General features: G+C 40.2%; 1 protein-coding gene across 5 annotated transcripts in view; it reads right to left on the bottom strand.

Moving 5' to 3' along the window:
- Positions 1 to 16167, bottom strand: part of snap91a (synaptosome associated protein 91a) — a 132540-nt gene that overhangs the window by 14839 nt on the left and 101534 nt on the right. For 4 of the 5 annotated variants that reach the window (XM_078399708.1, XM_078399709.1, XM_078399712.1 and 1 more), the window contains 6 exons: positions 13914 to 13997; positions 13317 to 13400; positions 12828 to 12953; positions 8081 to 8230; positions 4973 to 5003; positions 2525 to 2639 (listed from right to left, as the gene is read on the bottom strand). In XM_078399708.1, coding sequence (XP_078255834.1) covers positions 2525 to 2639; positions 4973 to 5003; positions 8081 to 8230; positions 12828 to 12953; positions 13317 to 13400; positions 13914 to 13997 — 590 coding nt within the window. The remainder of the gene's footprint in view (positions 1 to 2524; positions 2640 to 4972; positions 5004 to 8080; positions 8231 to 12827; positions 12954 to 13316; positions 13401 to 13913; positions 13998 to 16167) is intronic. The other variant, XM_078399711.1, reaches the window with a different exon arrangement.

The raw sequence follows: 16167 nt of genomic DNA, 5'->3' as shown, positions 1-16167 counted from the left end.
TTTGAGGCATTTGTTTGAACTTGAGCAGATAAGATGTGTCTATACACTTCCGAATTCATTATGCTACAACCATCAGCAGTTGTATCATCAATGAAGATAAGTTAGCCAGTATGTTCAGCAGCCATACATGCCCAGACCATAACACCCCCACCAGTGTTTCACAGATGAGGTGATATATTTTGGATCATCTGTCCACAAGACCTTTTTCCAGAACTGTGGTTGCTCTTTTAAGTACTTCTTAGCAAACTGTAATCTGGCGATCCTAATTTTGCAGCTAACCAGTGGTTTGCATCTTGCAGTGTAGCCTCTGTATTTCTGTTCATGAAGTCTTCTGCGGATGGTGGTCATTGACAAATCCACACCTGACTCCTGAAGAGTGTTTCTTGGTCTGTCAGACAGGTGTTTGTGCGTTTTTCTTTATTATAGAGAGAATTCTTCTGTCATTAGTTGTGGAGGTCTTCCTTGGCCTGCCAGTCCTTTTACGATTAGTAAGCTCATCAGTGCTTTTTTTCTTCTTAATGATTTTCCAAACAGTTGATTTTGGTAAGCCTAAGGTTTGGCTAATGTCTCCAACAGTTTTTTCTTGTTTCTCAGTCTCATTTGACTTTTATATTTACTTTCAGTGCATGTTTACTTTAATTACTTCTTTGACTTTCATTGGCACAACTTTGGTCATCATGTTGATAAACAGTAACAAAGTTTCCAAAGGTGATGGACAGACTGGAGGAAAGACTAGATGCTGAGAGCTCTCTTATACCTGCATTGAGGCAATTAAACACACCTGAGCAATTACAAACCCCTGTGAAGCCATGTGTCCCAAATATTATGGTGCCCTAAAATGGGGGGACTAAGTATCAACATAGCTGTAATTTCTACATGGTGAAACCAAAATGTATAAAACTACCCTTTGACAATGTGTACTTTAACCACATGTGATTTTTTTCATTACAAATGTCAAATTGTGGAGTTCAGAGGCAAATAAATAAATGATGGATCTTTGTCCCAAACATTATGGAGGGCACTGTAGTTATAAAAATAATAATAAGCCACCATTCACTTCAATTCACTTCAAGCTTATTGTATCTATCTATTCCAACAATGCAGTGGCCTAAATTAAAATTTGTAATACATTTTCTCTTTTATGGGAGAAGATGTTTATTCCCATATCCCATCAAAATAATATATTTTAGCAGGTTTCTATCAATTTGATGTTTTCTAGCTTGCCTCATAGTCACTTCAGACATTTATGTAGAGCATTTCTTCCAGGACAAAACAGTCGGCCTATGCACGCTGAACAATGAGTAAAAACAGCATCACCCACTCTCTTCTGAAATCAGTATTTTCTGCACCATAATAATCTTCATTTACCATGTCCAAGAGAATAAACTAATTCTGAGAATGGAATAGGGGTGCGATGTTGCTGATTGTGATAAGTTGTGCATTGTCCAGAAACTGGTTATTGAGGAGAAACAGAATTTTAGGCAAGTTTTAGGAAGTATTAGAGCAAGTGGACCCGTTGGGCCCATTCCTCGTAGAGGGGGGACAGGGAAGGGGAGAGGGTGTGACTAAGGAGCCCTGGACCCAAAGCCTCTCCTGTATTGGTGTAGCACCCTCAACCCCCCACTCAATCCCCCTTATCCCCCCCTCCTCCCCCACTAACCCACTCCGTCCCCCCTAGGCACCCCCACTTGCCTCTCCCCTGCCCCCACGCCCACTTGCCCCTCCCCTGCCCCCACCCCTATTCCCCCCAGCCCTGCCTCCACCCCAATTTCCCCCTCCCCACCCCACTCTCCCCCCCACCACAATCTTCCCTCCTCCCCACCCCCTTTCCCTCACTATTCCCTCCTCCCCACCCCACCCTCCTCCCCAGCCCCACTCTTCCCCCACCCACACTCTCTCCTCCCCCCACTCTCTCCTCCCCACCCCCATTCTCACTGTCCCCTTCCACCCCGCCCCCCTTTCCCCCCACCCCCCTTCCTCCACCCCCACTCTTTCCTCCCCCACCCCCTCCCCTTCCCCACCCCCAGTGTCCCCCTTCCTCCCCACCCCACTCTCTGTTGCCCCCATCACCACCCTCCTTTCCCCCACACCCCCTCTCTCCTCCCCCCACCCCCCTCCCCCACCTGCCCCCTTTCCCCCCCACCCACCCCCCCTTTCCCTCCCACGCCTACTCTCTCCTGCCCCACTCCCTTCCCTCCACTCTCCCCTCTTCTCTGACCCCCACTGTCCCCCTTCCCCCCCACCCCCACTTTAAACTTTAAAAGGTCTCTAACTTTAAAAATATACGACCAATTTGAATAAAATTTGTTTTAAACAGTCGGCAAGAGAGTGGTGATTAAGGTGGCGCATAAAATGTGGCGCTATGGTTTACTGTTTTGGCTGTAGGTGCACATTTTCAGATAGATAAAAAAATATATATATATACACACACACAAGATCTGAGTTTTATAGACAGACAGACATATACAAGATCTGAGTTTTAGCAATATATATAGATACCAAGATATAAAAAAAGAAGATATACCATTTGATTGTTGGGTGGAGCACCTGCTGACCAAGCTGTTGTTGGAGCAACCTTTGGTTGCCAATTTGCTCCTCCTGTCAACCTCTTCTCTGAAGCATTCCATTGAAGATCACTCCTGTAATTATAGTAGATTTACAATGAAAATGGGTTGGGTTTGATGATATCTTAATCACATGCAATGATTTACATTTTATTTTAAGATCAAAGACCAATTTAGAACAATATATGGTAGACACATATGGTATCTGAAATACAGCCAAAACGGTACACAATGTTAGGCCTACCTTACTCACCATTGGCCTGCGGTTCAAATGGTTGTTATATTTTAAAAGTTGTTCACTTTCTAAACTTCAAAAATCCCTTTTTAAACTTTAATAAATCCCTTTTCCACTTCCCCTGCCCGTCAGCCAGGCCTGCGCAGTGTTACCTCAGTTTTCAACGTCACAATGGGAGAAGGTCCGTGCGTGTGCAGTTGGGAGCTCGGAGTGGGCGGCACCGGCCCGAGTAACGGGAGTGGCGGCCAATTACACTCCCCGGCTGGCAACGGGTCCAGCCATCGTCAGTTGGGGGATAGTTGCCGGAGAGGTTTACACCCACCAGGGGTTGCCGCGCCCGCAGGTTTGTACAGAGGGTTGCCGGGCCCACAGGAGAGGTTTGGACACAAAGGGTCCACGCCCGGCTAGTATCTTTTTTAAAAAAAGCCTGGCCACTCACACGTCTACACTGAAGTCTTTTCCCCCTTGAGAAATTGTATTTTTAAGGATACAAGTTGCTACTCAGTCAGCTCCAATTGTTCTATTTCGCTCAACTTATCAGAGAATTAATTTTTCACTTATTTAGATAGTAAAGGAAACTGCGGACACGTTACAACTTGCTGGATATTCAGCACCTGCTGTTTCAGGCTCATCAATAAATGAAGATATGGTGTGCATCTCTCCCAACCCTCCCCCTTCTTTTTTTCCCCCAGATTTTTGCCTTCCAGTACCATTTTAAGCTGAATCAGGTCACACATGCAGTAAAGATATCTCCACTTGAATCCCAACCCACCTGTGTTGTAGAATGACTAAAATGAAAATGATCATACTTTACTAGATCAAGGTCCTTGTTTGTTCTCAGTCTGTGCTTCGTCTGCATGTGGGAAGGTTTACTAAATTATTCTTAATTTCATAAGCATGATCCTAGTGGAGTCATTTGATCATTTAAATATCATGGATATTCAGTGACATTTAAAAACACAGCAAAAATGCAAAAGAAAATTTGTCAAAATCTGCAAAACATGCATGGCAAACAGTAAACTAGAACAAAAAAACAATAATCAACTTAATTCCTTCAATTTACATCCAATGTCTTACAACTCCCATTAAAATTAATGTATTTACAGATCTTCTTTTAGCTCCATCCTGCCGCTGGAACCGTTTGTTATTTTACCAGTTCAAATGCCAAGAAATATCAGCAAGGCAGAGCTTTGCTGCAGGTTGTCATGTGAACACTTTGAACACATGTTTGAACAATGAGCAAAACATGGTCTCTTCCACAAACACTGCACCCAATCTGTAGATTTCATCAGTCATTCTTCCTTGCTATCATTGAGAAACCTTGTGAGCATTTTGGGCACCATATCGAAGGATGTGCTGGCTTTGGAGAGGGTCCAGAGGAAGTTTACAAGAATGATCCCAGGAATGAGTAGGTTAACTTATGATGGCCCTGTACTCACTGGAGTTTAGAAGGATGAGGGGGGGGCTCATTGAAACATACAGAATAGTGAAAGGCTTGGATAGAGTGGATGCGGAGAGGACGTTTCCACTGGTGGGAGAGTCTAGGACTAAAGGTCATAGCCTCAGAATTAAAGGACGTTCTTTTAGGAAGATGAGGAGAAATTTCTTTAGTCAGAGGGTGGTGAATTTGTGGAATTGGAATTCTTTGCCATAGAAGGCTGTGGAGACCAAGTCAGTGAATATTTTTAATGCAGACATAGATAGATTAGTAGATTAGTACAGGTGTCAGAGGTTGCAGGAGAATGGGGTTAGGAAGGAGAGATAGATCAGCCATGATTGAATGATGGAGTAAACTTGATGGGCCGACTGGACTAATTCTACTCCTATCACTTATGACCTTATGACTGTATGATCATCTTGGAATGAAGCTGTTAACTTAGTTTTCATTACACCTGTGAATGGCTCAATTGTAATCATGCATTATCTTTCGGCTGACGAGTTAGCAAGCAACAAAAGTTTCTCACTGTACCTCAGTACACATGACAACAAACTAAACTGAAACTGAACTGAAAGTGAAAACACCTTTTTCTGCACAAATCGATTCATCTGTACCTCTCTTTCTCTGTACTGGTGAGAACTCTCAGAACCTTCACTAGCTTGTTAAAAGTCAGCATTTTTCCAGAGCGTGTTATCTCTCTACATAAAACAATGTTCTGAATAGAACTTTACTTACTTCTTTCCTGGAGTCGGAGAAATGCCAAGGTCTAAAATCAGAAAGAAATGTCAATTTAAAAACAAATTAGTCATTACACAATCTTCATTTTATATAATACAATTCAATACAAACATAAATTAATTGCCTTTGGATACAGTAATCTCCATATAGAATTAATTCATCAAGTGGAAGAATATGGTTGTCACTTGTGGTTTCCCAAGTTACAGCACACATCCCTTTGCTATCCCCACAAATTCCCAATTTAAAGATGCTTGGGATGAAAATTACATAACACTGAAAAAGATTAAACTGCCCATCAGATTTGTGTCAGCTGCTTTAAATAATTAATCCCTGATTAATGTTCCCAACATTTAGTCTAATGTTTTCCTATCTCTTTAATTTTTCATCTAGTTCCCTTTTCAAGAGTACTGGTTTAGATTACCAAAACGTCAAGTATTACAAATCACCACCTCACCAAATTTTGGTACAAAAAAGGTTTTCTTTGTATTGTCTGATTCTTATGGCAATCTTAAATCTGTGATAAATGATTATTGATCATGGTTCTGTTTGAAATTTCTCCTTACTTGCACTTTGTGAATTTAACTATTCCTCAAGTTTCCAATTAGCCTTCATTGCTAAAAGGAGAGAAACATGGCTTCTTCAGCATAGAATTGACGAGAGTAGGTGGATCCATTATAACTGGAATCACAAGGGTGCTTATTGTCAAGTTTGGTATGCTTATCTACACCAATTGGAAATGAGCGAGTCCTGTTCTTTTAACCAACGTGCTGAAATAAATGTCTTACAAAAAGTTTTGCATTGAGATAATTAGCCATAATGACATCACATTGTGTTGTTTTAAGTCAAACTTCTGTCTGTAAGGTAGTTGTCGTTATGTGGTAACTTCAGACTTGTCATTTGATCACTACTCAGCTAATGCACTGGAGTAACTGATCTGCTGCGGAATCCCTTCAACAACATTTGTCCTTGAACAAAGGTCTCCTCAACAGACGTAATTAAATAAATAAACTCAATTAAATTTATTTTTATTAAAAACATGCAATTCTGCGGCATGACGACCTGGATCATGCTCGTATTGGGTCTTTGAAATTGTTAATTAGTGAGACTTGTCCCGAAATGGGTGGTTTGACTGAGTTTTAATTAAAAAAACATTTAGATCATAATAACTGCAAGATTTTCCCCAATTCAAAAACTTCATAAGTTCAAGGAGCAGAATTAGTCCATTCGGCCCATCAAGTTTACTCTGCCATTCAATCACGGCTGATCTATCTTTCCCTCTCAAACCCATTCTCCTGCCTTCTCCCCTTACCCTGATATCCTTCTGTCCCTCATATGCTTTTGCTAATCACTTCAAGACTGCGTCCATTGGATAATTTGCTCATGGAAATTTACTTTCTAAATAGACAATTAAAGTAATTCAATAACATTATCAAATCCTCCCTTTATTCAATCCGGAAAATAGTTTCACTTTTCTTCATGTAACCCGAGATCTTTATCCTAGATATTTGTCTCCAAGGTCTTGATGTCCTTAGGAAGCATGGTGGAGTACATGTCAAAAGTGCCAAAGTGAAATTGGTTGAGCGCTTCAAGTTCCTTGGCATAAATATCACTAATGATCTGTCATGGACCAAACATATTGATGCAAAAGCCGGCACACCAATACTTTTACTTGCAGAGGAGACTGAAGAAATTCAGCATGTCTCCAATGACTCCTACAAACTTCTACAGATGCACCATAGAAATCCTACTGTCGGGTTGCATCATTGCTTGGTTTGGGAACAACTCTGCTCAAGACCGCAAAAAATTGCAGAGAGTTGTAGATGTAGCCCAATCCATTACACAGACCAGACTTCATACCATTAACTCCATCTGCACCACGTTGCCCCGGAAAAGCAGCCAACATAATCAAAGACCTCCCACTCCAATCATTCCTTCTCCTCCCCGATTCTGTCCAGCAGAAGGTACAGAAGCTTGAAAGCAAGCTCCACCAGACTCGGGTGCAGCTTCTTCCGTTCTTATCAGGTGTCTGAATGGTCCTTCCAAAAGCTTGGGTACTGTCCAACTGGACAAAATATTCTAGCTCAGAATTTCTCAGATATTTGTACAAGATTGAGCAAAACACTATTGGTTTTGTATTCTACTTTTAAACCTAGGAACCAAGATGCTTTCTAAAAAGGGGCCTAATAATAAATAAGCTAGAGCCTGCTTCCATTCTGTATCTCTATAAAATTCTGCAAGGTTATCAATTTGCTCTGTCCCCTTTTTCTTAGTGTTTATTAATGCTAACATAAACAAATAATTTTTGTATGGCATTCTTCTTTCCAAACTGTATTTCCTGCAAGAAATGTAAATTTTCAAGTGATTTCTCCATTTACCCTCGTCTATTTCAAATGGTCTGCTGCAATCCATCTTATTAACAATTTTTCTTTTTGTGTCATCTGCAAAGTAAGCCCTCCATATCCAAGATCAGGCCATCAATATAATTCAAACAAAATGTGGTGCCTGCACTGACATCTGGGAGACACTATTTTATTTCCTCCCAGTCCTCCCAGTTCATCCTCGCCTAGTCTCTGCTTTTCATAGTTAGATTTCCTATCCCTGTTGTCACTTTTATCCCAATTATAAGAGCTCCTATCTAGCCAAAATCAAACGGCACTTTATCACATTTGTCTGATTGAGTTTTGAAAACCGAATTCTAACCCATCTGTCACTGTTTCACTGTTCTACCTAACAATCCAGCCTGAGTTATTTCGTACTCCACTTAATACACTTACATTCAATCTGATAAAGTCTGGTAAATCAATTTTGGGATTTTCTATCAAGTTGATTTCCTTTCAAATCTCATCTTAGCTGCTTTTGGTCAACCAAAAGCAGTGTAATGAATATTTTTTAAACATTTAACCAAATGGAAGAGCTCAACCATATCCAGTTTCTTGTCATTTCGATACCACTGGTAGTAAAGTTACAGTTGGCTGTAGACAAAATCATGCAACTTTGTACAATTGTAGATATTATTAATATGCTTATTTTAGAAATGATCCAACGATCCAAAACAAAAGCTCTAACAATTTTGCAATCACTTATTTAAAACACTGCAAAACGTACTTCCTACAAGGTTTGCAAGGGAAGAATCGAGGTCACTCCCCAAGCCTTTTGTCAGCTGTTGTGTTCCACTTGTTGTAGGCATTCCTGCAAGTGTTGCTTGATTCTGTGATGCTACTGTTGGCATTAGAAGATCACCTAGTCCATCAAAAACTGACAAAAAGAAATGATTAAAAAACAGGAATGGTGATTGCAACCCCCAACAGTGAAAAATACTTGCTCCCTTGCCTCACCCATTATCCATAAAAACATGCAAGTTCAACCAAACTGTTTATTTAGGATACAAAGTAACCAATATGATCCTGCGCTATAACCTCATCTTAGATTTAGCTAGAAATTAGGCACTGAAATATATTTTCATTGCATACTACATCTAAACACAAGTTAGGGACAACAATCAAAGCATCTCTACTGAAAGACAAATTATGATGACTAATTAGAACTGCGGAAAAAACCTTTAGTGCCATTTGATAATAGTGCAATAATGTAGTCTGGGGTTAATGTAATTTAATTTAAAAAACACCTCGAGAATAGCATTTGTTACTTGTCAGTCAATTAGAAAAGATATGCGCACAGCAACAAGCTTACATATCATTGTACAACTGAAGCCAAGTCACAATTAAGGCTAAAACTCACCAATAATGAAATTGCATCAAACAAGGAGCCAACGTTGATCGCATGAAATGGAAGAGAAATAAAATATGATAGCATAGTTAAGAACTGAAAGCCTTGGCTCAATATTCAACAGCAGTAGGTGCATTTCCATTTACTCTTTACAGCAGAAGCTAGCCATGCAGAATTTAATGCTAGTTATACAACAGTGGTGCCTAACAAATACTGCACAATAAAAAAAGCTTACAATATGTAACTAATGCCATTATAGACTCTGCAAGAGGCCATCCAAACATTGAGCTTTGCATTCAAAGCCACCATTTGACAAGCCACAATTATCACATTATACTTATACAATGATATTAATTGCAAGGATGCAAAGTTGTCAAATTATCTTTTAAATTGTCATGGCTTCAAAAAGATTGATTTAAAAAGATACAGCGATGAAAAGATTAAATACAATGCAATAATGGCCAGTTTCACCAGATCTATTTTTTTTTCTGACCTCAAATATTACATATACAGCCCCCTCCATAATGTTTGGGACAAAGACCCATCATTTATTTATTTGCCTCTGTACTCCACAATTTGAGATTTGTAATAGACAAAAATAACATGTGCTTAAAGTGAACATTATCAGATTTTAATAAAGGCCATTTTTATACATTTTGGTTTCAACATGTTGAAATTACAGCAGTGTTTATACATAGTCCCCCCATTTCAGGGCACCATAATATTTGGGACACAGCAATGTCATGTAAATGAAAGTAGTCATGTTTAGTATTTTGTTGCATATCCTTTGCATGCAATGACGACTTGAAGTCTGCGATTCATGGACATCACCAATTGCTGGGTGTCTTCTCTGATGATGTTCTGCAAGGCTGTATTGCAGCCATCTTTAGCTTATGCTTGTTTTGGGGGCTAGTCCCCTTCAGTTTTCTCTTCAGCATATAAAGGGCATGCTCATTTGAGTTCAGATCGGGTGATTGACTTAGCCACTCAAGAATTAACCATTTTTAACTTTGAAAAACTCCTTTGTTGCTTTAGCAGTATGTTTGGAATCATTGTCTTGCTGTAGAATGAACTGCCAGCCAATGAGTTTTGAGGCATTTGTTTGAACGAGCAGATAGGATGTGTCTATATACTTCAGAGTTTATTATGCTACTACCATCAACAGTTGTAACATCAATGAAGATAAGTGAGTCAGTACCTTCAGCAGCCATACAAGCCCAGGCCATTACACCCCCATCACCGTGTATCACAGATGAGGTGGTTTGCTTTGGATCTTGGGCAGTTCCTTCTCTCCTCCATACTTTGCTCTTCCCATCACTCTGATATGTTAATCTTTGTCTCATCTGTCCACAAGACCTTTTTCCAGAACTGTGGTTGCTCTTTTCAGTACTTGATGGCAAACTGTTACCCGGCCATCCTATTTTTGCCACTAACCAGTGGTTTGCATTTCGCAGTGTCGCCTCTGTATTTATGTTCATGAAGTCTTCTGCGAACAGTGGTCATTGACAAATCCACACCTGACTCCTGAAGAGTGTTTCTGATCCGTCGGACAGGTGTTTGGGGGTTTTCCTTTACAATAAAAGAGAATTCTTCTGACATCAGCTGTGGAGGTCTTCCTTGGCCTGCCAGTCCCTTTGCGATTAGTAAACTCACCAGTGCTCTCTTTCTTCTTAATGATGTTCCAAACAGTTGATTTTGGTAAGCCTAAGGTTTGGCTGATGTCTCTAACAGTTTTATTCTTGTTTCCCAGTCTCATAATGGCTTCTTTGACTAACATTGACACATCTTTGGTCCTCCTGTTGATCAACAGCAATAAATGTTTCCAAAGGTGATGGAAAGACTGGAGGAAAACTAGGTGCCGAGAGCTCTCTTATACCTGCATTGAGGAGGCAATTAAACACACCTGAGCAATGACAAGCACCTGTGAAGCCATGTGTCCCAAACATTATGGTGCCCTGAAATGGGGGGACTATGTAGAAACACAGCTGTAATTTCTACATGGTTAAACCAAAATGTATAAAAATACCCTTTAATAAAATCTGACAATGTGCACTTTAACCACATGTGATCTTTTTAATTATAAATCTCAAATTGTGGAATACAGGCAAATAAATAAATGATGGGTCTATGTCCTAAACATTATGGAAGGCACTGTAATTGCAATCATTTTGAACTAATGTTGAAATTCTGCACTGTGTTGTAAAATACTCCCTTGTGCATATTGAGTTTACCCACTGCCAACTAAAGTTGAAACAGCCAGTGTCTATGGCAAAAGAAACTGTTGACATTCTAGATTGAAGACTGCCAGAACTGCAAAAGAATGGAAACAGACAAAATGCTGGAGTAACTCAGCGGGACAGGCAGCATCTCTGGAGAGAAGGCATGTGTGAAGTTTTGGGTCGAGACCCTTCTACAGACAGAGCGTCAGGGGAGAGGGAGTTACAGAGATAAGGAAGTGGAAGAGATCAAAGGAGATCCAGATCAAGGAAAACCACTGTTAGCTAGGGGAAGGTGACAACAAAGCAGATAGAGATACAATGTAATCAGTGGGACAGTCAGACTGGTCGGAGAACTGGGAAGAGGTAGGGATGGAGAGAGTGGGAAAGCAAGGGTTACTTAAAGTTAGAGGTCAATATTCATACCGGTGGGTAATCTGCAGTGACTTCTCTAACTTCAAGTAACCCTTGCTTTCCTTCTCTCTCCATCCCTCCCCCTTCCCAGTTCTCCGACAAGATCACATTGTATCTCTGTCTGCTTTGTCACCTTCTCTTAGCTAACAATTGTTTATTCTACATTTTCATTGATCTGCACATCTTTTGACACTTCCTTATCTCTGTAACTCCCTCTCTCGACTCTCAGTCTGAAGAAGGGTCTCGACCCAAAACGTCACCCATTCCTTCTATCCAGAGATGCTGTCTGTCCCGTTGAGTTACTCCAGCATTTTGTATCTATCTTCAGTGTAAACCAGCATCTGCTGTCCCTTCCTACAAATAATGGAAACAGCTTAGTTTGAAGTTGCAAATATTGTGGAGGAAGGATGAATGTGACAAAGGTTTTATTACTGATACGGTGAGGCCAAGGTTGTTATGGGGATAAGCTGCAGAGAGTCATACACTTGATAAAAGTCAAGATGGAGACAGAGAACCAAAGCAAAGAATACAAAAGCCATGAATGAGGGAATTTACAAAGAAAACACATTATTATATATTTCTTTGTATTCTCTGTAACTTCCCTGATTAATTTATCAATAAGAGCACTTCATCCACAGCTCTGCTAATCTTAAGGTGTCAAAGAAATACTTTAGTCTTATTCATTCTTCATCTCTTCGTAACTTTAGTTTAGTTTATTGTCACCTGTACCAAGGTACAGTGAAAAGCTTTTATTTTGTGCAAACCAATCAGCGGAAAGACGATACATGATCACAATTGAGGCATCTACAGTGCACAAATTCATGATAAAGGGAATAACGTGAATAACGTTTAGTGCAAGATAAGGTCCAATAAAGTCCGATCAAAGTTAGTCTGAGGGTCGCCAATGAGGTAGATAGTAGCTCAGGACTGCTCTCTAGTTGCTGGTAGGATGGTTCAGTTGCCTGAAAACAGCTGGGAATAAACTGTCCCTGAATTTGGACGTGTGCGTTTTCACACTTCTATACCTTTTGCCCGGTGGGAGAGGGGAGAAGGAGGAATGGCTGGGGTGCAATTCGACCTTATTTTGCTGGTGGCCTTGCCCAGGCAGCACGAGGTGTTGATAGAGTCAATGGAAGGAAGGTTGGTTTGTGTGATGGTCTGGACTGCGTTGAAACTAATTAGTTTTCTTTCTCAGTTTAGACAAAGGATCTTTGGTCCCAAATGTTATCAGTTGTTTTCTAAAGATCCTCCCAGTGAGCGTTGGCCTCTTGTCAGATAGCCAGCATTTGCAGTTTATAAGAAATAAAAATTTCATTCACAGCCAATAAAGTCTTCACTAGAAAGCACAAGAAATGATAATTGAAGGTGCTGAGTGCACCTGGACATATTTAACTACCATTCAAATTCTGAAAGAAGGCAACAGATGTATTCCAGAGGTGAAAGCTCAAGCAATTTTTTTCGAATCTTTTGAACACAATACACTTTACTACTTTTACCTGATGAATCAAGGGTATTACTTGTAGTTGTCATACCAAAGGCTGCTTCAAAATCAGGTTGTAAAATATTATTCGAAACCGGAGGCACTGTTGCAGCTGTTGTTGTCATAAATGCATTTCCAAATCCTTGGAGAAACAAAAAGCACATTAAAAAAAAAAATGCCACACTGCTCACATTTCTTTGGATCGTGGATAAAGTCAAGGGGGCTTTGCCTCCTCTTGGAAATGGTTAAGTAGATTGCAATTCCAGATATTAAAAGCAGTGGCGTGGATATGGAATCATATTATATCAAAACAATTCCACACTGCACTAATCTCTCAACTGCACAGAATCAATATATTTTAAGTTTAGTTTAACAACAGCACGTTTGAGATACAAAACAGTTTACAAAATAATCTTTTGAAGAATAATAAATACAAATTTGTCACACTTTATTACTTTCTACGAGCACCTCCTCCGCCCTCCCCACCACAATTAAAATCGGTTACCAGCCAGCAAGTCCGATGATGCAGATGAACCGGAAAGAGCCTGACTGGCAGGCTGAGACTCGGGAGCACTACTGACAAAGGTATCTGATATTGTAATCCAAAAGTGCAGCACAAAAAAAGTGGGAAAAAAAAGCACCAAACTTAGTCCAACCATCAGAAACATTTACCCACTTCAGTACAAGGGAATAGAGTTCAAATTTCTAATTGTTTAGCAATTAATGCAACATGCTTAGAATCATGACAAACTTTCCTATCTCTCATGCTTTCTTGACACCAGACAATTTTGATGTAAGTAAAGTTACAGGTTAAAATCTTGATGTTGAATGACATTTCAGTTAAAATGCTGTACTATTTGTGCAAGATAATAAATCCTGTATTTAAGCACTTTAGTCGAGTAGTTGCTGAAATAAAATGTAATAGTAATGACTGCAAAAGTGTAGGAAGATTTTGTTTTGTTTTGTTTAATGAGTATTCTAAGCAACACTATGACACTTCACATTTCTTCGTAATGCTGTCACTTCAGTTTTTAAACATCAGTGTCAAGGGGAATACTTATCAATTGCTCAACATGGGAAGGAATCTGAAAAATATACCCACCACCAAACAGATCAAGTACTGCTGAAGACTCTGATTTAGCAGGAGAGGCACTGATTGTGGGTGGTGGTGCTACAAATGCATCAACTGTTGCAGTAAATAAAGGAGAAATAATATAATTAGCAATAGAAGAATGATAAATTTCTTACAAATTCAATGGTTGTTCCCACACCATAACTCAAAAGATAAATCAGATCATTTCAATATAATTGCAGCAACAAGAACAATTTTCAATACAAATTCTCAGTCTCAACTTTCTGCTAATTCCAGAGGAATAACAGCACAAACTAGTCTGTACAATTTAGTGTCAGAGCACAGAAACAAGCCCCTCTTGCTCATACTAACCAAGATGCCTCATCTCAATGGTATTATTTGTCTGCGCTTGGCCCATAGCCCTCTAAACATTACTTATCCATGTACCTTTCCAAATACCTTTTAAATGCTGTTATTGTACCTTCCTTAACTACTTCCTTTAACAGCCCACTCCATACACTACCACCCTCTGTGTAAAAAAGGTCCCCCCCAAGTTCTTACCTTTCCCATCTCGCCTTAAATCTATGCCCTCCAATTGTTGATTCCCAGACCCTGGGAAAAGGACTGTGCATCACCTTATCCCTCTCATGATTTTATTCACAAACAGATCAACCGTCAGCTTCTGGTGCTCCCAGGAATAAGGCCCTAACTTGCCCAACCTCTCGTTCAGCTCAAGCCCTCAAATCTTGTCATCAGTCTCGTAAATCTTCTCTGCACGCTTTTCAGCTTAATGGGATCAATTATTTGGCAGGCTAACCAAAACTGAATACAATACTGCAAATGAGACCTTATGCAACTTCGATATCTATTTCCCTGACTGATAGAGGCCAGCGTGCCAAAAGCCACCTTCACTACCCTATTTACCTGTGACACCACTTTTAAAGAACTCCAACTTGTACTCCTAGATTCCACTGCTCTGCAGAACTCCCCAGGACCCTACTGTTCACTGTGAGAGTCCTGCTTAGGTTTGACTTCCCAAAATGCAACACCTCGTATTTATCTGAATTAAACTCCATCTGCTAATTCTTGGCCCACTTGCCTAACTGATAAAGAACCCACTGTAATTCTTGATAACCATCTTCACTGTCAACTATGCCACCTATTTTAGTGTCACATGCACAAATGTCCATATAGCCCCGGTCCTTGTCAACCTTCTTGGTTACTTCTGAAAAAAACTCAGTTAATTTGTGAGACGGGATTTTCACGTACAAAACAATACTCACTACTCCTAATCAACCTTGTCTTTCCAAATATATGTACATCTTATCTCTAAAAGTCCTCTCAAGTAACTTGCCTACACTGATGTTAGACTTAATGAGTTATAATACCCAGGTTTTTGCAGCCCTTCTTAAATAGGGCACAACATTAGCCACCGTCCAGTCATCTGGCACCTCACGTGTCTAATGATGTTTCAATAGACAATATGTGCAGGAGTAGGCCATTCGGCCCTTCGAGCCAGCACCACCATTCAATGTGATCATGGCTGATCATTCTCAATCAGTACCCCGTTTCTGCCTTCTCCCCATACCCTCTACTATCCTTAGCATTTTGTGAATAAATCGATTTGTACCAGCATCTGCAGTTATTTTCTTGTACCACTATCCTTAAGAGCTCTATCTAGCTCTCTCTTGAATGCATTCAGAGAACTGGCCTCCACTGCCTTCTGAGGCAGAGAATTCCACAGATTTACAACTCTCTGACTGAAAAAGTTTTTCCTCATCTCCGTTCTAAATGGCCTACCACTTATTCTTAAACTGTGGTCCCTGGTTCTGGACTCCTCCAACATTGGGAACATGTTTCCTGCCTCTAACGTGTCCAACCCCTTAATAATCTTATATGTTTCGATAAGATCCCCTCTCATCCTTCTATATTCCAGTGTATCCAAGCCTAGTCACTCCAGTCTTTCAACATATAACAGTCCCGCAATTCCGGGAATTAACCTAGTAAACGTACGCTGCACGCCCTCAATAGCAAGAATAAAAAGAGGAACCGGCATGCTTTGTAACTTTGTCAGCGCCATAGATGGCTGCTATTTGTATACATTGGATATGCAAGCAAAGAATGTCACTGTGCCTAGTCACATGTGACAATAAAGTATTCCATTCCATTCCATCCAAAGCTATCCCATGCCCCTTTGTTGTTCTTCCGATTTCCTTCAGAATGCTCCTCAATTCCCCACAATCATCCAGGGATACACTTGATCCTAGCTGCCTATACCTGCAAC

The sequence above is a fragment of the Rhinoraja longicauda genome, chromosome 5 (assembly GCF_053455715.1).
Source record: "Rhinoraja longicauda isolate Sanriku21f chromosome 5, sRhiLon1.1, whole genome shotgun sequence".
NCBI lineage: Eukaryota > Metazoa > Chordata > Chondrichthyes > Rajiformes > Arhynchobatidae > Rhinoraja > Rhinoraja longicauda.
This window is presented reverse-complemented; position numbering and strand designations above follow the sequence as displayed.